Raw genomic sequence first — 22,131 nt, forward strand, 5'->3', positions numbered from 1 at the left:
CCTTCCATCCTGTGCTCCCCTGTAGCCACTTGAGCCTTGCAGTGAAGTCTCCTGATTGGAGGACCACTTGGGCTGGGGATGCAGCAGCCTCAGAGCTTGAAGCCTTGAGCAGATGGACCCTGTGCACTTCCTAGAACGTACCTTACCTGCCCACGTGAGCTTAGGTATTTACTCATTTCTCTGGGAAACATTTTACTTTCAGAAACCTGCACCTAAGGGACCTGGCAGGCACTCCCCATTCACGAGGAAGCTGGTGACGGTGAGTCCCTTCTGCTTAATGCCCTGCCCGCTGCGCATCCGTGGGCCCTTCCGTCACCAGCTGGGCGGTGTCGGGTAGCACCGCTAGGTGCTGTCTGTGTGGACGCCTAAACGTCACTGCCACATAGGGGTCACCTCCCCTCCTGTGCGCCCTGCTGCCCCTGAGCTCTGGTGGCAGGCCTGGCTTGTCCTTGGGGAGTGACCGAGCAAGGTTACACACACTGCCCTGGGAGTGGCGTGGCATGAGATGGTCCCAGGGGAGTCTGGGTTGGGGGTAGGATACCTCATTCAGCTGTGAGGTGAGGTTGTGCAGGACGAGGTCATCAGTGCCTGGCTGTTACATGTGGGGACGTGGCTGGTGCCACCCAGGGTGTCGCAGTGCGGGGGGGCTGGGTACTCGGGGGCACCTGCCCAGCTGGCCCCCATGTGGTGACGGCCTCTGCCCCTAGGACCCCACCTTCAAGCCCTGCCCGATGAAGACACACTTCCAGCTCCCGTTCCCGGTCAACTACGTAGCCGAGTGTATCCGGACTGCCCCGTACGCGGCCCCGGCCCACGCCAGGTGCGAGGGGGTGGGGCGCTGCCGGGACGCTTAATGGTGGGTGCAGAGCAGGTGCGGAGCGCGGCGCTGCCACCGAGCACACGGGAAAGTGTGTCTGTGGGACACTTCCATCAGCTTGTTTCCGTGTTTCCAGGAATCAGACACTCTGCCAGGCCCTCAGGAGTAGGAACGTGTGTTTCAATGTTGAATAGAAAGATGTAGGTTCAGAAACAAAAACAAGAGGTACCTACCTACTCCTGGGTGCTGGGATCATAGGTGCTTTTTCCATTCTTTTGTATTTTATAATTTCCCTTACGTAACAGAAATAAGTTTCTGAAAAAAGATGCGTGGAGGGTGGACCCCCCTGTCCCTGTTGGGGATCAGGGCCTATCTGCACGGGGTCTCCACCCTCTCTCGGAGCCTCGGGTTCACTCCTCCACCCGCGTCCCCTCTGCCTGCGTTGCCTGCTCTGTTGTAGAAAACACCAGTCGAGGGGCTGGGGGGCGTGAGTGGGCAAGGTCGGCCTGGCTGCTGTCCTTCCGGAACCACCTTGGCTGTGCTGGGGCAGCAGCTGTCACTGCTCACGATGGAAGTCATGGGGATGTGGGACCCCTGATAGAAACTCACGCTGTTGGAGTGTTTTCTGAGGGAGGGACGCCTCGTGTGTACACGCATGAGCGCACAGCTGACGCAGGGGTTTAAGTAAGTGATAGGCCGCACGTTCGCCTGCATCACGGAAACCACTCACTGCTAAACGTTCCGTGTGCCGCAGCAGGTCAAGCAGGAGGGAAGTTCCTGTCTCCGTCACCCAAGCCTCTGAAAGTTCATCTTCCTCACGTTTTTCTCCTATTTTAAAATTTTAAAAGGGTCATGATGTATGTATCACTTTACTTGGTTCTAAATGTTGTTCTCAGACACACTTGCCGTTGTCTTGGGTTACTGTGTGTTATAGATTCAAACCGCCCTGCCAGCTGCGTCGTTTTTTTCAGTCTCAAGATCCTGGCACGCTTGATGACAGCTAAATGCTTGCACACGGAAATTCGAGAAAAAGGCGGTGCTTACGGTGGAGGCGCCAGACTCAGCTACGGCGGGATCTTCACGCTCTACTCGTACAGGTGAGTCGGGCCGTCTGGCCCCAGTGTTCTCACACGCGGAGTGAACTTCAGAAAAACGCTTCCCCCGTCTTCGCTGGGCCGGCGTGTAACCCCACCCAGCAAGGTCGTTTAGGCTGCGGGCCTTAGGGACAGCGGGAGGGGACAGAAAATAGCTCTGGGGTTTGGTAACCAGGGTGTGTGAGGAGATGACCTGGAAGCTCTCCGGGGCTAGGCTAGGTCTTCAGGCCCAGACTGTTCCGCCCTTTTACGTCTCCGTTCTGTGGCCCTGCTGCCGCCCCCGACTGCTTCATGTCCCGTGGCATGGACTGATGTGGTCATGCGGGGGCTGCGGGTCTCGAGGGACATGAAAAACGAGGCGTTTCCCACAAGATGCCCTCAGGACATGCACGTGTGAATGAGGGGCCTTGGAGCTCTTTCTGTTCAGGGGAGGACCCTGGAAACTGGCCTCTGAGGGGTGATCATTGCGCCGTCTGGGTGCATCTTATGAGTGTCTTCTGTTCCTTCTGGCCGGTCCCCCGGCTCTCCTGTCCTGGGTCACAGCGGTGTAGTCAGTGATCAGGTGGCAAAGTGCGGGTGACAGGTGAGGTCTGCACGGAGAGTGTCGGTGGCTTGTGTGGCCACATGTCAATTTCCAGAGTACTGGGTTGTCTGGACTGTTAAAACAGCATTAACAACCCCGAAGCATGGAAGAACTGAAGTCGTGCCTGGGTGTCCCCTATACTTTTTCTGCCAAACATGTGAGTCTGACTCCTTGGGTCTCCAGGGACCCGCATTCCACGGAGACGCTGCAGTCCTTCCTGAGGGCCATCGACTGGGCCAAGTCTGGGAGGTTCACGCAGCAGGACATCAACGAGGCAAAGCTCTCTGTCTTCGCCGCCGTGGATGCTCCGGTGGCTCCTTCAGACAAAGGTATCTGGCATAGGTAACGTGCCTCGAGCCGTGGTGTCAACAGCCGGGACCCCACGTGGCTCCCCGGGCTCGCGCCCTCCCAGCCCCCACGAGACGGTGCATCTCAGCCGAGTCGGGAGGAGAGCGGGCGCGTGACGGGCAGTGGTGTGACCTTTGGTGGAAACAGGCTGTAAAGGGCCAAGGTGGCCACATGCCCCTCCATTCTGTGGCTTGTGCTCACTTCAGGCCTGGACTGCTTCCTGTACGGCCTCTCGGATGAGGCGAAGCAGGCGCACCGCGAGCAGCTCTTCGCTGTCAGCCACGAAGATCTGGTTGACGTGAGCAACAGGTGAGTAGGGGCCAGGTGGTTTAGTGCCCAGACCCTGCGCCCCCTGCTGCTGCCTGGGTGACCCCCACCCGTCCACCTGCAGGTACCTGGGCGCCGGGAGGAGCACACATGGCATGGCTCTGCTCGGACCAGACAATGAGAGCATTGCCAAGGACCCGTCGTGGATAGTTAGATAGCAGATGACCCTGACTCCATGGGACTTAGGCCTCCTGACAGCTCTGTGCTTTTCCGACCATTTTTTGCAAAACAATTTTGCTTGGCAAGTCAGACGAAAACTCTTCTGTCTTGAAGAAGGAATAATCATGTACTAAGTGCCAGAGATGCACAGATTATCGTTTTTAAGACTTTCTGATGCTATGAATGCTTATTTTACCTATTAATCCTAGAACATGTATTTTAAAAATAAAAGGTGACTCTGACCTACCTATTTATAGTCATTATTATTTTAAATCACTTTTTGTTAAAGCAGTTTTTAGGACCTTTATGGAAATGCACGAGCAAAGGGACAGAGGTGTCCTGACGTCTGCTCTCCACTCACCCCGGCGGTTGGGCTGCACCAAGGCCGCGGGGCAGCGGGTGCGGTGGACAGGCCTGGAGGACGTGGGGCTGGGGAACAGTATCAACTCTGACTCCGGGATCTGACTCCTCCACCCCGTCAGGCTGTCGGACAGAAAGGAAACTGCCGGCCCTGCCTTGAAAGGAACTGAATCCCCTCCTCCACCTCCTGCAGGTGCACAGCAGGGGCAGACTCAGCTCATGTCTAAAGACTCAGGTGCGCACCCACCCCCGCCCCGAGGGGTATCACCTTACCTGGCGCCCTGGTCCAGGGCCCTCCCGGTGCACTTGGTGAGTCACCCACGCGCCTGCCAGTCAGAGCGCCACCTCTTTCCTCCGGGTGCCTCTGTCCTTGCCTGTCTCCTGGCTCCCCAGTTCTCTAGAAAACATGTGCCTGTATCTGCCGACAAAACCCTGAGAGCCACTCACACACCCTGAGGTTTTCAACTCCCACTTAGAAAACAAAGAAACCGGGCACGGTGGTTGGCTTTTAGCAAACATTTAATTCTGCGGGAGCCACAGTTTGTGAAGCAGGACACACAAGACAGCACAGCTGACACCCTGTGCCAGGGGACGGGGAAGGTGGGCCACGCTCAGGGTTCACTTGGACGATGCTCACGTAAAGTGCTCATAAATAACTTAAACGTTACAAAATGGGCAGGTGGGGCATCTAGATGGTGGCAGGCTCCTCGGGCCCGCGAGGCTGCATGGGCTCCAGCTGGCCCGCGTCCGACACCTCGAAGCTGGCTTTGTACTTGGCCAGGATCTTCATGAGGGGCCGCAGCTTCAGCCACCACTGCTCCTTGGGGATCCTGTGCCTGTGGGAGGGGGAGGGGTGGCTGAGCAGGGCCTGGGCCCCCCACCCAGTGGGCCTCCCTCCCACAGGGCCCTGCGCACTTACACGAAGTCCGTCTCCTCCTTCAGCTCGGCCACGGGCTGGAAGAGCAGGTTTCTTTTGCTTATTCCCAGCACACAGACGGAATCGTCACTTACAAATCTTTTTCCTATAAGACAGAAAAATGATGCAAGAAAATGAGGGGATGAAGTCAAGGTATCGGCACAAATAACCAACGTCTGGAGTGAAGGGAGGACGAAGTGCTGTGGGCACTGAAAAGAAGAGGGTATTACGAAGATTTTCATGCTAAATTTTCTGAAAATTTAGATAAATTTAGAATTTCGTGGAAGATAAAAGACAGATTCAAGGAACAAACACCAGCAGGTCTATAAACACTGAAGAAATTCTGCCGCCAGCTTTCCCTGCACAGAAAGCAGAGCTGGGATGCAGGTAGAGGTTTAGCAAACATCCAAAAATCAAAACAAAACTTGCCTTAGAAATGCTGTGCCCGGGGAACCACCCCACCCCAGCCTCTTAGACGCTAGAACAAGGCTGCCCACCCCCCCACAATGGACAGGGACAGAGCGGATGGGGCCAGCCTGCAGTGAGAAGAGCATGCACAGCTGGGGGTGTCAGGGGCGCACCCCAGGAAGGCAAGGTGGCCTTAGCACTAGCAAATTCAAGTGATCGTCTCATTCGACGCAAGTATTATTATCATAGCCTTCACAACTGAAAAACTACTTAATGAACATCAGAGGTATCCAGTAACTATCAAAGACCATCAGCAAATAATAAGTTGCAGAAAGAAAGACTTCAGTTAAATATTAGTAAGAATTCTCAGTCATGAAACATTGAAGGTGTTCCTTGTGCCATTAGGGTCGAGAACAAGACAGGAGTTCTGCTGTCACTATGTCAGGATTTCTCTGGAGGGAACACAAACACCCACAAAAAGTATCAAGGAAAAAACCAAAAGGTCGTATACAGATGCCATACGTGTGGATAATAAGAACCAAAAAACTAGCTACAAATTACTAGAATTGAGTGTGTAGAAAGTTATGGATTGCAAAAATCAGTGTACAAAAATGAGTTGTTTCTGTACACCAGCTATAAGAAACTAATACCATTTGCAATAATATATATTTTTAATAAATTTATTTATTTTTGGCTGCATTGGGTCTTCATTGCTGCTCGCAGGCTTTCCCTAGTTGTGCCGAGTGGGGGCTACTCTTTGTTGTGGCACGTGGGCTTCTCATTGCGGTGGCTTCTCTTGTTGCAAAGCACAGGCTGTAGGCGCACGGGCTCAGTAGTCGTGGCGCACAGGCTTAGTTGCTCCGCAGCATGTGGGAACTTCCCAGACCAGGGATTGAACCCGTGTCCCCTGCGTTGGTAGGGGGATTCTTAACCACTGCATCACCAGGGAAGTCCCATACAATAAGTTATTTTTAAAATCACTAAGTCAGGAATAAACTTATCAAAAGATATGCAAGATCTTTATATAAAACAATGCTTTAATAAGATAACAAAAGGCCTAAATATATGGAGATTAAATGTTCATGAGTTAGAAGTTCAATACTTTAAAAATGTCAATTCTTCCTCCAAATGATTTTTTAAATGTAACCACCACCACCCCCAAAACAAAAAGTCCAACAGAATTGATGGACCTTGACAAAAAAGGCCAGGAATAGCCAAAACTGGAAGAAGGCCCAGGTAGGACTTGCCCTACCAGATATTAGTAATTGATTACGAAACTGGAACATTGGCACAGGTCAGTAACTGAATGCCAAAACATCAACCTAACAATCCAAAAATTGTGCCTTAAGTTTTTGGATACCTGGTCTATGATGGAGTTTATACTGCAGGGTAGGAAAAAAAAACAGATTTTTCAATGACTGGCACTCAAATAACTACACATGGAAAATATTACACCTTAAACTGCATATCAGTTCAAGTGGATTAGACAGCTAAATGTAAAAGGTGAATATTTTAGTAACACAAAAAGCTCAAATTTTCAAGGACAAAGTTAAAAAAATTGGGTACATTAAGATTAAGCGCACTTGGGATTTCCCTGGTGGTCCAGTGGTAGAGAATCTGCCTTCCAATGCAGGGGACACGGGTTCGATCCCTGGTTGGGGAACTAGGTTCCCACACGCCACAGGGCAGCTAAGCCCAGGCGCCACAACTTCTGAGCTTGTGCCGCGTGCCGCAAACTACAGAGCCCACGCACCCTGGAACCTACACGCCACAACTAGAGAGAAGCCCGTGTGCCACAACGAGAGATCCCATGTGCCGCAGCTAAGACCCAGTGCAGCCAAAAAAATTAAAAATAAAATGAATGTTAAAAAAATTAAGAGTGCCTCATTAAAAGATAACCTTGCAGAAAATGACAGGGATTGCCACAAATGGGAGACACACGTCTGCAACATGTGACTTTAACAATATAAAATACGGACTTCCTTATAAAATATTAAAAATTCCTCTCAAATCAGAATATTTTTAAATCCTAAGATGATACAGACAAAACAAAAAATCATCGGATAACATGAAGCAGTAACAATAACCAAGAATGATCCATAGGCAGGAAGGTCCTGGAATTTCCCTCATAACCTAGAGGTTTAGCCACTTACAGCCACAGTGGGGGTGGGGGTGGGACCTGTCTCAGTCCCACCCAAGTCCCACCCAGCATCACAGCAATACTTCAAAGGTGACGGATCCATCGGGTGTGGCCCAGGGAGGAAGGGGATCTCGTCCTGCAGGCGAGCCTGGGGTGGGTGAGACTGGTCTGGAGAACTGGCCCAGGGTCAGGGCAGGACCCAGAGGCCCTGGTTGGGCCGGGTGGCTGGAGGGCCAGGGTGGGCCACAGCAATGGTCTCAGAAGCCGGCCCTACAGGGAAACGCACTCTGTGCTTCTCACCTAAACCACAAAACCAGAGCCTTGGAAGGTTTAATCCTACGAGGTCAAACCCTGAAGGAGAGCTGGGGAATGACATCACCAAATCCCGAGGTTGCTGCCAGTGGGACAGGAGGGAGTCAAACGTGGAGGGAGGACCCACCAAGGAGGACATAGTCCAGGCACCTCCCCATCCTCCGTCATTTTCTCCAAAAAGAGAGGCCATAAGGAATCAATGAAGAAGCCAAGTATCTTAAGTAAAAGCCAGTTCAGAGCGTCCACGAGGCAAAGAAACACAGCCAGGAAAGCTCCCATCTGGGGTCTTGCTAGCGGAGCCCTCACTGTAAGGCCAACTGGCCCGAGGCAGGGGAACACAATCAGATTCACAGGTTGCATCAGACCGAAATTCTCCGGACCACCCCGTTCCAGAAACTGCCCTGGAGATATTCCGGATGACCCAGTTCCAGGAACTGACCTGGGGACTTTGAACCCAGACCAGCCTTCCCGCCTTTCGAGGGGCGGGGCTAACGGTCCCCCAGGATATCCGAAAAGACCACCAAATAAGGAATACCCTGCGCCCTCCCAGATTCACCACACCCCTTTCCCTTCTTCCCCTATAAAGTCTTGCCCAACCCTCGCCCGGGTGCGACTTCTCTGGGCTCTTTCCCTCGGACCAGTGAACCTCGCCCGGGAGCGCTCCCTAATAAAGCTCACTTGAAGCTTTCCTCTGTTTCGCGGTGGCGTTTAAGATCCGACCTTACACTCACGAGCTGGCAGTTTTCCACTAGAGGAAGACAGATGACTGGAACGCCTCCCTCAGTAATCAGCATTTTGTTTCATTAATTACTTTTATTCCTAATTATAACCTGAGTCTTAAGCAGCAGCCACGGAGTTGAGTGAGAGCTGATTCTGTCCCATGCAGTCAAAGGCCGGGTGGAAGCCAGGGAGAAACGGGGACCCAGAGCACGGCCCCCCCAGTGCTGCGGCCACCCCGCTGCCCACTTGGTACCTCTCCCCGCCGGCTCCTTCAGCTTCGTGCTGATCCACTGCATGGCTCTGGCGGAGATTTTGGTTCCAAAGTTTCTATCAAATGGAGAAGGCGCCCCACCCTGTTGGTGGTTAGAATTACCTGAATGTTAGTTACACAGCGACACCTTTCTGGCTGTTCGTTTTTTAAAATGGAATAGAAATTAAAATGACTATTTAACAAAATTCACATCACATTTCTGAGAGACTCATATTTGTAAATATGGGTTTTGGGGGGGGGTTTGTTGCATATTTCTATCTCCTTGTATATGGCTGGGACCAAACAAACCAAAACAAACCCCATAATTCCTGCAGCCAAAGCCCAGCTTGTCAGGCATCTCAGTGCTTCCCCGAAGGAGGAGGATTTTAATCAACCAACCGGTCAAGGAACATTTCTGTTACTTTAGAATCTTTAGCAGGATTCCTTAACCTTGTTTTGGGGTAGGTTACGGGGGTAGGGAGGGGTGGTCACGGTCCCTTTAAGAATCTCATCAACTCTGTGGGCTCGCTTTCACAAAGGCTCACACACGCCCACCAGTCCATTATGTAGTTTCAGGGGATTCAGTGCATTAATGGGCCCTGAGCTACAAGTTCCTAAGACACAGGACTGAGTGGTGGTAATGGACAGGCCTGCTGTCAGGGGACCGGGTCCCTCCACACCCACCGCCTGCCTTGTCGTCTGGGTGCATTGATACGTGTACCCCAAGATTCTTCCCAAATCGCTCCAATTTGATGCAAATCTCAAAGAAGTATCATCTGTCTGAGATTCCAATTTAAATGGGTAATAAGGCCTGAAACTGGATCAAGTACTTAATTTGAATGTCTATCCACTCAACTGGTGTCACTATTTATATGGAAATGGTGGTTTTCCTTAAAAAGCCCATCTGCCCAGATATCACAGTGGAAAGGATTCCTGAGGCTGGTGATATCTGGTGTAACGATGACACAGTTCAGGTGTTGATTTTAATCATCTTGGAATTTACCCATGAATACACATTCTTTTCCAAAATGGCTAAAGTAGGACACCCATCTGAGAAAAGTCACAAGCATCTGGCCGCCTCCCTAGCCCACGGCCCACCTGCTGCATGTGACCCAGCACGTTCTTCCTGCAGTCGAACACCCCCTTGCCCTCCTCTGAGTAGAGCTGGTAGATGAAGTCGGTGGTGTAGTTCTCACTGCAGCTCTCGTTCCTGAAACACATGGCAGCTCGCTCCCATCCTGCCCACCGCTGCACATGGCCTTCTCTATCAAGGTCAGTGGCTTAACGAAATGACTTGCAGAATCTTAAGAAAACTGACTACACAGCAAAAATGAATTTTTAAAAATCACCGTCCAATTATTTAAATGCCTGCAATTCTGAACACAAAGCAGCACAGTGACTCCGCTCATTTCTCCAGGATTCAGAGCAATATCGTGCAGAGAAGTGGCCGCTTGCGGGGGGTTAGGCGAAGCGGGTTCTTTCTGAGCAGCTGGGGCGCAGCTGGGGGCAGCCAGAGGCCCCTTACCTGAGCACGAGTCCCCTCTGGATGGTGGTCTTCATCTTCTCCGTCAGGTGCTCCACGTTGGACTAGGAAAGAGTGTTCCCTTAGGACACTTTTATTAAGCGCCTACTGTGTGCCGGGTACTGTCCGGCCCTGTGACAGTGGCAGCGGGGAAGTCGGGGCAGCTGCTCCGAGTTCACCTCGTAGCGGAGAGGACAGCAGACGCGTGACGTATCAGCTAGTGACAAACGCCAGGGAACCTGTAACCCAGCAGGCCACGGCAGGGGGAGGGGGGTGTCACTGAGTCAGTGCCACGCATGGCGTCCGTGGGAGACACTTGTCCAGATGAACGTTTCCCTTGAACACATCAGTGTGTGTATTCCATGTACTCGCCAAAGCTGCTACTTTCCTCCACGGCTCCTGATCCATTTCCCTGACAGGGTTTTCTATCTCAGAGGAAAATACCTGTTACCTGACTTTATACAGAAACTCGTAAAACTGCCTACCAAGCATTTTTCAGGCCAGGAGAAACCTAGAGACTAAAATCGGTGCACAAATTTTCTACGGAAGGACTGTTGTGTCTTGAGAAAGGAAATGTGCAAGAAAGGGAGAGAGTGACACAAAAGCAAACATTTTTAGAAAAAAGCATGCTGCAGGTAGTGAGTGTATTTCCTGTCCTGGTTTTAGCTGAAAACACCTACTTTGCTGCGTCCCTGCCTGGTCAAGCCTCCCCGGTGGGCGCCAGGCAGCCCTCATTACGTCCTGCGGTCCCAGGGGACGAGGGGCTCCTCTGGGCAGGGGTGCTGTCCTCCAGCTGCTGCACATTTCGCCCCACTCAGCCCCACAGGGACACCCGAGCTCTGGCCTTGTGTGTACCCCACAGCCTGGACATCCGTAGCCATCAGCCGGCAAAGCACCGGGCCCCCTGAACGCGTCCGCATCCCTGTGGATGTGGGGCCTTCCCAGGAAGGACGATAACTGCTTCGTAGACAAGAGTGTAAGAGACAGAAACTTACAAGCTGGGGTTAAAGAGCAGCAGGTGCCCTGAAATGTGTCTGTTCCTGCTGTTACCCTGTCACCGCGGACAGAGCCCTAACGCGTCACTGGTGTGAGCGCTGTCAGAGGAGGGGGGGGGGCGGCGGGTGCCCGAATCTGGCGCATCACCAACGCCTCTGTCGACCCATCAGGCGGCAGCGCCCCCATGTGTCCGCGTACCTGCAGGTCCCGGATGTCGAAAGGCTCCTCGAAGATGTAGGCGGCATCGGCGCCGGCAGCCAGCGCCCCCATGTTGGCCAGGTAGCCGCAGTAGCCCCCCATGGTCTCGATGATGAAGACACGGCGCTTGGTCCCGCTGGCCGACTGCTTGATGCGGTCACACGTCTGCACAGAAGGACACGGTCAGGCCACATGGGACATCATCCTACAGCCTGGCCCTGACCTCGGTCAGTGTGCTGGGGCCCCTGCACCCCCTGCCCGCGGCCTCGCGGGGCTGCTGCGCTGCCGGGCTTGTCGGGCTCGGGCAGCGGGCAAATCCCTTGCTTTATTTTCTCCTGGAAAGCCCCGTGGACGCTTGGACCTGACTGTCCTCAGCCTATCCCTGGACTACTTCCCGTGGGGCATCTCTCCCCAGAGCCAGACGATGGTTCCAGACCTGCCCCCGGAAGACTTGCCGATACACAGATGGTCGTCCCCCCCCACCCCAAGGAAACGCCTGCACCGGGCCCTCGGGGACACAGAAACCCGTCCAGCCACCGTCCTGTCTCGGGGGAGCCTGCAAGGTCCCTGCCCTGGTCTGTCCACCACACACGCTCGTGTCTGCATCTGGCCTCGCTCAGCCCTTCAGGAGCATCACACCAGTCTCCCCCACCGCCTGCCCCAGGGGCCTCTCACAGCCTTCTCGTTGGGGCTGGACTGCGGCCCCCAAAGACACCCAGGGCCTCGTGCCTGGAACCTGAGACTGAGCGCTTATGTGGGAATGAAATTCAGGATGCATGGTCGCCAGGACTGCAGGTCCCCTCTGCCAGGGGCTCTGGTGACACCTCGAGGCCTCTCTCCACAGGAGTCACCACAGCACAGGTTTCTGCAACTCAGTAATTCTCTGATTTGGGGGTGGGGTGCCTTCCTCACTAGACTGCAAATCCCATGAAGATGGGAATCACACAGTCAGCACTCAGTAAGTGTCTGACAATGAAAAAAAGAAAAGCAGGCAGCATCCTGCCCCATCCATCAACCAGTCCCGGGTAACCGTACAGGGTTCCCTAAATCAGTCCGAACAGCTCTGAGTCCAGAGTGAAATCTTAAATGGGGGGTGGGGGCTTGGGAGACCAGGGGTCACGTTTCGGGGAAAAGAGGTTTGTGCACCAAAGTATAACACCACCAACGTGGAGGTCCTCACTCCAGTGCTTCGGGTTAAACGAGGAGCATTTTGATGAACAAACACAGGCTCCTTTCCATCTATTCCTTACTATACTTTCAATGTGTTTGATGGATCGTCACCCTCCCTAAATAGATTGATTTAATCAAAATTCAGTGCTCGCTTCAGCCAGTGGGCAGCTCTGCGTTCTCCAGGAGCCAAGATAGGAAGAAGAAATCGCATCAACACGACCCATCTTGTCTTCCCGGTACTTAGGCAGGGATGTGGGTTCCTGGCAGTGTGGGGGTCACAAGGGGCGGGAGGGTTTCCACGGGCTCCTTTACGTGGCCTTCGAGCACTTAAACCTTCCTGCCTGGTCTTTGTCTCAGAGGAATTCAGGGCTAGGGGGTGCACAGGCCCCTCCCAAGCTGCAGGTCATGTGGGTTCCTTTCCTGACCCAGCCTGACACTGAAGGCGGAGAGTCACTGTCACTATCGCAGAGAGCAGCATTGTAACCACCTGACGGCAAAGCCCCTCTCCTCTGAGGCAAGTACCTGCGTCTCGGCCCGACTCAGGGACGGTGAAGAGGGAGCCACCGCGGGTGCCTGGCAGCTGACCCGGCCTGGGCAGCTGGGAGCCCCGGGGAGTCAGGCGCTTAAACCCCTGTCAACTCTCTCATTCACCCAGGTTGTGTCTGAGGCTTGAGTTCACTTGATCTAAAAATAGCAAGTCCTCCCGGCAGCGTCTCATCCAATTGCTGAGAGCAGGGCTGGCATAGAAGAGGCCGCAGGACCGTGCGCCCCAGTCCCTGGTGGGTGGTACAGGGCCGGCTGGCTCTGATTTCTGGGGTGAGAGGAGGGCATCCAGGAGGGCCGACGCCCCTGCCCGGCGCGGACCAGCCCTGACTCCATGGCCACTGCGGGAACATCCCCTCTCGTCCAGCGCTGGCGCCCTCTGGCGGCGACAGAGGATTCCCCAAGAAAAATCCCCGGGAATTCTCCACTGGAGGAAAATCCTCAAGTTATTCAAAGTCCCAGAACTGCTCACATTTTGCCACATGGGTGTTGTAAACATAAAGCCCAATGTGCTACCTGATGGAAGTGGAGAGGCTACATGTTGGGCCCACAGAGCCCCCATCTTGGGGAGCAGAATGCCCCAGTCGTGCCCGTCGGCCTGGACGGTGGAGATCCTGGTGACGGCCTCCCCACCTTGCAGTCAGAGCCTGCACTGAACTGCTCATTTCCAGGGGTCTGTGCCCAGCTGTGCCCACAGAACCCTTCAGCACAGGGGGCTCTGAACCTCTGCGGGGTTGGGGTCTCGATGGGGCAGGACACGCCCCAGAGCAGAAGCCGGGTGGGCGGGGCTCGGAGGCACTGGCCCCGCAGACAGAGCACGGGTGACACCTGAGCTGCTGGACCCCCACTTGGATGCGGAGGGGTGGGGCTGCAGGTGAAGCCCCCGAGGGCAGCACCCTCACACCACAAGGAAGGGCGTCTCCTCCCCATGGCCCGTAGTCTGCTGGACTCCCCTGCCCCAACCTGCTCCATGTCCCGTCTCCTCCAGCGGACCACGCAGCCAGCTCGTCACCTGGGGACCAGGCAGCAGCCTCACCACAGTGGGAGGCACCTCAGGCCTCTGGTCCAGGGGGTGCAGGAACAGGGATCACCCAGAGCACCCATGGAACAGCCTATTTTTAGTTGGCACAGGGGGTCTGACCTCTCCGACCCAGAGACAGAGAAGCTGGGTGGGAAGTGATGCAAACCTGAGCTGATGATAAACTGGGTTCATTTGTCCTGGAAGATCGGATGGGGTCCCCCTTCCGTTTCTCCTGGAGGAGGAAAAACAGACCCTACGGGTTCCACCTGATGGGCTGTCTTCTTGCAGCAAAGAAACAAACCACGACGGCAAACAGAGAAGCTCTTACCTCCATGACCACATTCAGGAAGGTGTCACAGCCCATGCTCAGGTCTGTGCCTGGGACGTTGTTGCTAATGGTGGCGGGCACCACATAAATGGGAACACAAAACTCAGGGTAGCTATTGCTCTCCTTCAACAGCACCAGCGAGCTATGGAGAGCCTGAAGCAGGGTGGGCACACGGTCAGAAGGAACCTGCATGGATGTGGTCAATGGAGACAAACAAGTGGGGAACATGGGGTGCAGGAGGGGAGATTAACAAGTGGGGGGACATGAGGTGTAGGAGGGGGAACCCAGCAGTGGGGTACATGGGGTGCAGGTGGGGACAATCAGAAGTGGGAGGACATGGGGGTACAGGAGGGGAGACTCAGTAGTGTGGGGACATGGGGTGCAGTAGGGGAGACTCAGAAGTTGGGGGATTTGGGGTGCAGGTGGTGAGACTCAGAAGTGGGGTTACCAGCGTGCAGGATGGGGGACACAGCAGTTGGGGGACATGGAGTTCATGAGGGGAGATTCAGAAGTGGGGGGATTTGGGGTGCAGAAGAGGAGACTCAGAAGTGAGGTTATCACCATGCAGGAGGGGGGACACAGCAGTTGGGGGTCATGGAGTGCAGGAGGGGAGACTCAGAAGTGGGGGGACATGGGGTGAAAGAGGGGAGACTCAGAAGGTGGGGTCCCGGGTTGCAGGGGGGACCCAGCAGTGGGGGACATGGAGTGCAGGAGTGCAGACTCAGAAGCGGGATGACATGGGGTGCAGGAGGGGAGACTCAGAAGTGGGGCAGCACCAGCCCTAGGTCCCCCTGAACTTTAGTGCCACAAACTAGTGTTCTGACACAGACTCTGGGACACCGAGCCCTGCAGCCAGAGACTCAGGACCTGGTCCACACAACAGGGTACAGAACTAGCACCAGGACCTGGCTTCACCCACCAGCAGGTGGACACCCACTGCAGAACCACTTCAGCACCACACCTTGACCTGTCGGGACCCAGCCAACATACAGGCAGGCTGGCACAAACCACAGGACCCCTGGTTCCTAAACCCACCACCAGCAGCCTGACACCAGCTCTGAGAGTTTTGGACTCCTCAGTCAGCCCCACCCACCTTCAGACCAGTACTAGCTTTGGGACACCCCAGAAGCTGCAGCCAGCTGTGTCAGGAACTGGCCCAATCCACCAGCAGGCTGACACTGGACCTGGGAACCCTGCAAACACACACCCCAGAACCTGGCTCTGCCCACCAGTGAGCCAGCACTAGCCCTGAGACCACGCAGTGTTCCACAGCCAGCTGCCTTGTGACCTGACCCCTCCCACCGTAGCTGGCAGCCTGGGCGTAAAGCAGGGGCTCACAACCAACCAGACCAGGGGCCAACCATACCTACAAGACTGCCCTCAGCAGTCAGCTCACCAAAACAGAAGGAGCCACATAGCTCACATAGGGGACACCCCTAAAGCATACAGCTCTGGTGACCAGAGGGAAGTGTGCTGCTGGGATGTATAGGACATCTCCCTCAAAAGGCAACTTCTCCAAGATCAGGAACTGTAACCAACCTACCAAATGCACAGAAATAACAACTGAAAATTAGGCAAAATTAGGTGATAGAGGAAAATACGGAAGGAATAAGATGAAAACCCCAGAAGAAAAACTGAGTGAAGTAGAGATCGGCAATCTATCCAATAGAGAGTTCAAGGTAATGATCATAAAGATGATCAAAGAACTCGGGAAAGAACCGATGAACGGAGCAAGAAATTTCAAGTTTTTAACAAGGAGTTAGAAAATGTAAAGAAAAACCAAACACAGGTGAAGACTGCAACCGAAATGAAAAATACGCTAAGAGGAATCAACAGTAGATTAACTGAGGCAGGGGAATGAATCAGCTAGGTGAAGACAGAGTAAGAGTTGGGGTGCCTGGGGTGCAGGAGGGGGGACACAGCAGTAGGGGGACATGGGGTGCAGGAGGGGAGATTCAGAATGGGGGGGCCTAGAGTGCAGGAGGGGAGACTCAGAAGTGGGGGAACATGGGGTGTGGGAGGGGAGACTCAGAAGCAGGGGATCTGGGGTGCGGGAGGGCTAACCCAGCAGTGGGGACACATGGAGTGCAAGAGGGGAGACTCAGAAGTAGGGGGCCTGGGGTGTAGGAAGGGGGACCCAGGAGTGGGGGGACATGGGGTGCAGGAGAGGGGACACAGCAGTGGGGGGACATGGGGTGAAGGGGGGCAACACGGCAGTGGGGGCCCTGGGGTGCAGGAAGGGAAAGCAGAAGTGGAGCACCTGGGGTGCAGGAAGGGGGACCCAGCAATAGGGGGACAAGGAGTGAAGGAGGGGAGACTCAGTAGTGGGGGGACATGGGGTGGAGGAGTAGAGATTCAGAAGTGGGGGTTCTGGGGTTCAGAAGGGAGGACCCACCAGTGGGGGAACATAGAGTGCAGGAGGGGAGACTGAAAAGTGGGGGGTCTGGGGTGCAAGAGGGGGGACCCAGCAGTGGGGGGCCATTGGCTGCAGTAGGGGAGACTCAGTAGTGGGGGGCCGGGGGTGAAGGAGGGGAGACAGAAGTGGGGGGACATGGGGTGCAGGAGGGGGGACCCAGCAGTGGGGGGATATGGGATGCACGTGGGGGGACCCAGCAGTGGGGGGACATGGGGTGCAGGAGGCGACAATCAGAAGGGGGCACCTGGGGTGCAGGAGGGGGGACCCAGCAGTGGGGAGACATGGGGTGCAGGAGGGGACACTCAGAAATAGGGGGCCTGGAGCGCAGGAGGGAGGACCCACCAGTGGGGGAACACAGAGTGCAGGAGGGGAGACTGAAAAGTGGGGGGTCTGGGGTGCAAGAGGGGGGACCCAGCAGTGGGGGACATGAGGTGCAGAATGACAGACTCAGAAGTGGGGGGCCTGGGGTGCAGGACCTAGCAGTGGGGGGACATGGAGTGCAGGAGGGGAGACTGAAAAGTGGGGGGTCTGGGGTGCAAGAGGGGGGACCCAGCAGCAAGGGGAATGGGGTGCAGGTTGGGAGACTGAGAATTAGGGGGCCTGGGGTATAGGATGGGGGACCCAGCAGTGGGGACATGGGGTGCCGGAGGGGCGACTAAGAAGTAGGGGGACACGGCATGCAGAATGGGGGAAACATCAGTGGGGGGACAAGGGGTGCAGGAGAGGATTCTCAGGAGTTGGGGGACATGGCGTGCAGGAGGGGGGATCCAGCAGTGGTGGGACATGGGGTGTGGGATGGGAGACTCAGAAGCAGGGGATCTGGGGTGCGGGAGGGCTAACCCAGCAGAGGGGACACACGGAGTGCAAGAGGGGAGACTCAGAAGTATGGGGCCTGGGGTGTAGGAAGGGGGACCCAGGAGTGGGGGGACATGGGGTGCAGGAGAGGGGACACAGCAGTGGGGGGACATGGGGTGAAGGAGGGGCGACACAGCAGTGGGGGCCCTGGGGTGCAGGAAGGGAAAGCAGAAGTGGAGCACCTGGGGTGCAGGAAGGGGGACCCAGCAATGGGGGTACAAGGAGTGAAGGAGGGGGGACCCAGCAGTGAGGGGACATGGGGTGCGGGAGGCGAGATTCATAAGTGGGATCCTTGGGTGCAGGAAGAGGGACTCAGAAGTGGGTGTCTGGGGTGCAGGAGGCGGGACCCAGCAGTGGGGGGACATGAGGTGCAGGAGAGGGGACCAAGCAGTGAAAGGGATCCAGCAGAGGGGGGACATGGGGTGTGGGAGGGGAGACGCAGTAGTGGGGGACATGGGTTGCAGGAGTGGAGATTTAGAAGTGGGGGTACCGGGGTGCAGGAGGTGGGACCCGGCAGTGGGGGGACATGGAGTGCAAGAGGGGAGACTCAGAAGTGGGGGCACATGCGGTTCAGGAGGGGAGACTCGGCAGTGGGGGGACATGGGGTACAGGAGAGGAGACTCAGAAGTGGGGAGACATAGGGTGCAGGAGCGGAGATTCAGAAGTGGGGGTGCTGGGGTTCAGGAGAGCGGACCCAGCAGTGTGGGTATATGGAGTGCAGGAGGGGGGACCCAGCATTTCGGGCCCATGGGCTGCAGTAGGGGAGACTCAGTAGTGGGGGGCCGGGGATGCAGGAGGGAAGACAGAAGTGGAGGGACATGGGGTGTAGGAGGGGGACCCAGCAGTGGGGGGATATGGGATGCAGGCGGGGGGACCGAGCAGTGGGGGGACATGGGATGCAGGAGGGGAGACTCAGTAGTGGGGGGACATGGGGTGCAGGAGGGGAGACTCAGTAGTGGGGGACATGGGGTTCAGGAGGGGAAACTCAGAAGTGGGGCAAATGGGGTGCAGACTCAGAAGTGGGGGCACATGGGGTGCTGTAGGGGAGACTCAGAAGTCGGGGGACGTGGGGTTGCAGGAAGTGAGACTCAGAAGTGGGGGGCACATGGGGTGCAGGAGGGGAGATTCAGAAGTGGGGGCCCTGGGGTGCAGGAGGGGAGACTCAGTAGTGTGGGGACATGGGGTGCAGTAGGGGAGACTCAAAAGTAGGGGGATTTGGGGTGCAGGAGGGGAGACTCAGAAGTGTGGTTACCAGCGTGCAGGAGGGGGTCCCAGCATTTGGGGGACATGGAGTGCAGGAGGGCAGACTCAGAAGCGGGGTGACATGGGGTGCAGGAGAGGAGACTCAGAAGTGGGGCAGCACCAGCCCTAGGACCCCCTGAGCTTTGACCCCACCAACTAGTGTTCTGACACAAACTCTGGGACACCGAGCCCTGCAGCCAGAGACCCAGGACCTCGTCCACACAACAGGGTACAGAACTAGCACCAGGACCTGGCTTCACCCACCAGCAGGTGGACACCCACTGCAGAACCACTTCAGCCCCACACCCTGACTTGTGGGACCCAGCCAACATACAGGCAGGCTGGCACAAACCACAGGACCCCTGGGTCCTAAACCCACCACCAGCAGCCTGACACCAGCTCTAAGAGTTTTGGACTCCTCAGTCAGCCCCACCCACCTTCAGACCAGTACTAGCTTTGGGACACCCCAGAAGCTGCAGCCAGCTGTGTCAGGAACTGGCCCAATCCACCAGCAGGCTGACACTGGACCTGGGAACCCTGCAAACACACACCCCAGAACCTGGCTCTGCCCACCAGTGAGCCAGCACTAGCCCTGAGACCACGCAGTGTTCCACAGCCAGCTGCCTTGTGACCTGACCCCTCCCACCGTAGCTGGCAGCCTGGGCGTAAAGCAGGGGCTCACAACCAACCAGACCAGGGGCCAACCATACCTACAAGACTGCCCTCAGCAGTCAGCTCACCAAAACAGAAGGAGCCACATAGCTCACATAGGGGACACCCCTAAAGCATACAGCTCTGGTGACCAGAGGGAAGTGTGCTGCTGGGATGTATAGGACATCTCCCTCAAAAGGCAACTTCTCCAAGATCAGGAACTGTAACCAACCTACCAAATGCACAGAAATAACAACTGAAAATTAGGCAAAATTAGGTGATAGAGGAAAATACGGAAGGAATAAGATGAAAACCCCAGAAGAAAAACTGAGTGAAGTAGAGATCGGCAATCTATCCAATAGAGAGTTCAAGGTAATGATCATAAAGATGATCAAAGAACTCGGGAAAGAACCGATGAACGGAGCAAGAAATTTCAAGTTTTTAACAAGGAGTTAGAAAATGTAAAGAAAAACCAAACACAGGTGAAGACTGCAACCGAAATGAAAAATACGCTAAGAGGAATCAACAGTAGATTAACTGAGGCAGGGGAATGAATCAGCTAGGTGAAGACAGAGTAAGAGTTGGGGTGCCTGGGGTGCAGGAGGGGGGACACAGCAGTAGGGGGACATGGGGTGCAGGAGGGGAGATTCAGAATTGGGGGGCCTAGAGTGCAGGAGGGGAGACTCAGAAGTGGGGGAACATGGGGTGTGGGAGGGGAGACTCAGAAGCAGGGGATCTGGGGTGCGGGAGGGCTAACCCAGCAGTGGGGACACATGGAGTGCAAGAGGGGAGACTCAGAAGTAGGGGGCCTGGGGTGTAGGAAGGGGGACCCAGGAGTGGGGGGACATGGGGTGCAGGAGAGGGGACACAGCAGTGGGGGGACATGGGGTGAAGGGGGGCAACACGGCAGTGGGGGCCCTGGGGTGCAGGAAGGGAAAGCAGAAGTGGAGCACCTGGGGTGCAGGAAGGGGGACCCAGCAATAGGGGGACAAGGAGTGAAGGAGGGGAGACTCAGTAGTGGGGGGACATGGGGTGGAGGAGGTGAGACTCAGAAGGGGGGGACATGGCGTACAGCAGGGGAGACAGAAATGGGGGGACAATGGGTGCAGGAGGGGAGCCTCAGAAGTGGGGGGACATTGGGTGCAGGCGGGGAGACTCAGTAGTGGGGGGACATGGGGTTCAGGAGGGGAGATTCAGAAGTGGGGGGCCTAGAGTGCAGTAGGGGAGACTCAGATGTGGGGGGACATGGGGTGCAGGAGCGAAGACTCAGAAGTGCGGAGACAAGGGGGTGCTGTAGGAGAGAATCAGTATTTGGAAATGGGTTGCAGGAGGGGAGACTCAGAAGTGGAGGTCCAGGGGTGCAGGAGGGGGACCCAGCAGTGGGGGGACATGGAGTGCAGGAGAAGTGACTCAGAAGCGGGAAGACATGGGGTGAAGGAGGGGTACTCAGAACTGGGGGGACAAGGGGTGAAGGTGGATTGACTCAGAACTGGGGGGACATGGGGTGCAGGAGGGGAGACAGAAGTGGGGGGGCAATGGGGGCAGGAGGCGAGCCTCAGAATTAGGACTTGGGGTAGAAGGGGACTCAGAAATGGGGTGCCTGTGGTGCAGGAGGGGAGACTCAGAAGTGGGGGGACATGGGGTACAAGAGTGGAGACTCAGAAGTGCAGCGCCTGGGGTGCAGGTGGGGAGACTCAGAAGTGTGGGGCCAGGGGTACATGAGGGGAGACTCAGAAGTGGGGAGAAATGGGGTGCAGGAGGGTGACCCAGCAGTGGGTGGAAATGGAGTGCAGGAGGGGAGACTCCGAAGTGGAGGGCCTGGGTTGCAGGAGGGACCCAGCATTGGAAGAACATGGGTTGCGGGAGGGGAGACTCAGAAGTGGGGGACCTGGTTTGAGGGAGGGGGAACCAGCAGTGGGTGGTATGGAGTGCAGGATGGGAGACTCAGAAGTGGGGCACCTCGTGTGCATGAGGGGGGACCCAGAAGTAGGGGTTCACGGGGTACAGGAGGGGAGACTCCGAAGTGGGGGCACATGGGGTGCAGTAAAGGAGACTCAGAAGTGTGGCTCCTGGGCTGCCGGAGGGGGGACCCATCAGTGTGGGGACATGGAGTGCAGGAAGGGAGACTTAGAAGTGGGGGGACATGAGGTGCAGGAGGGGAGACTCAGACGTGGGGGACCTGAGGTACAGGAGGTGGAACGCAGCGGTGGTGGGATATGGAGTGCAGGAGGGGGGACCCAGTAGTGAGAGAACATGGGGGCGGGAGGGGAGATTGAGAAGCGGGGGACCTGGGTTGCAGGAGGGGTGACCCAGCAGTGGGGGGACATGGAGTGCAGGAGGGGTGACTCAGAAGTGGGGGCCTGGGGTGCAGGCGGGGGGACTCAGCAGTGGGGGGCAATGGGGTGCAGGAGGGGGGACCTAGAAGTTTGGCGACATGGGGTGCAGGAGGGACTCAGCAGTTCGGGGATCCAGCAGTGGGGGGACATGGGGTGGACTCAGAATTGGGGGCCTCGGGGTGCAGGCTCAGGCAAGGCCTCAGGACTAGGCACACCATTGAGCCAGGCAGGCGGGCAGCAGAGCGGGGCCTGGCGGCGCTGGGACAGGGCTGGAGAAACAACCTGTCCCTTCTTGGCATCTGGGAGGAGGTGAGGGCCACCACTGGGGGTGGGCGCTTAGGGGCTGGGCCCCACACCAGAGACGCAGTGCCAGCTGCCACAGCTCTGAAGGCAGAGCTTGGGAAGCCCCCTCCCCTCGG

The 22,131-nt window shown here is 56.1% G+C and overlaps 2 protein-coding genes across 4 annotated transcripts in view; one reads left to right on the top strand and one right to left on the bottom strand.

Moving 5' to 3' along the window:
• The window catches only part of PITRM1 (pitrilysin metallopeptidase 1), a 32,086-nt gene extending 28,512 nt beyond the window's left edge, over positions 1 to 3,574 (top strand). For both annotated transcript variants that reach the window (XM_032620319.1, XM_032620327.1), the window contains exons 22-27: positions 203 to 259; positions 708 to 820; positions 1,789 to 1,914; positions 2,678 to 2,823; positions 3,049 to 3,151; positions 3,234 to 3,574. In XM_032620319.1, the coding sequence (XP_032476210.1) occupies positions 203 to 259; positions 708 to 820; positions 1,789 to 1,914; positions 2,678 to 2,823; positions 3,049 to 3,151; positions 3,234 to 3,327 (639 nt within the window). In that variant the 3' untranslated portion in view covers positions 3,328 to 3,574. The remainder of the gene's footprint in view (positions 1 to 202; positions 260 to 707; positions 821 to 1,788; positions 1,915 to 2,677; positions 2,824 to 3,048; positions 3,152 to 3,233) is intronic.
• A 615-nt stretch (positions 3,575 to 4,189) lies between these two features.
• Positions 4,190 to 22,131, bottom strand: part of PFKP (phosphofructokinase, platelet) — a 71,831-nt gene continuing 53,889 nt past the window's right edge. For both annotated transcript variants that reach the window (XM_032620337.1, XM_032620342.1), the window contains 6 exons: positions 11,151 to 11,315; positions 9,960 to 10,021; positions 9,533 to 9,644; positions 8,438 to 8,537; positions 4,608 to 4,710; positions 4,190 to 4,524 (listed from right to left, as the gene is read on the bottom strand). In XM_032620337.1, the coding sequence (XP_032476228.1) occupies positions 4,377 to 4,524; positions 4,608 to 4,710; positions 8,438 to 8,537; positions 9,533 to 9,644; positions 9,960 to 10,021; positions 11,151 to 11,315 (690 nt within the window). In that variant the 3' untranslated portion in view covers positions 4,190 to 4,376. The remainder of the gene's footprint in view (positions 4,525 to 4,607; positions 4,711 to 8,437; positions 8,538 to 9,532; positions 9,645 to 9,959; positions 10,022 to 11,150; positions 11,316 to 22,131) is intronic.

The sequence above is a fragment of the Phocoena sinus genome, chromosome 2 (assembly GCF_008692025.1).
Source record: "Phocoena sinus isolate mPhoSin1 chromosome 2, mPhoSin1.pri, whole genome shotgun sequence".
NCBI classification, from domain to species: domain Eukaryota; kingdom Metazoa; phylum Chordata; class Mammalia; order Artiodactyla; family Phocoenidae; genus Phocoena; species Phocoena sinus.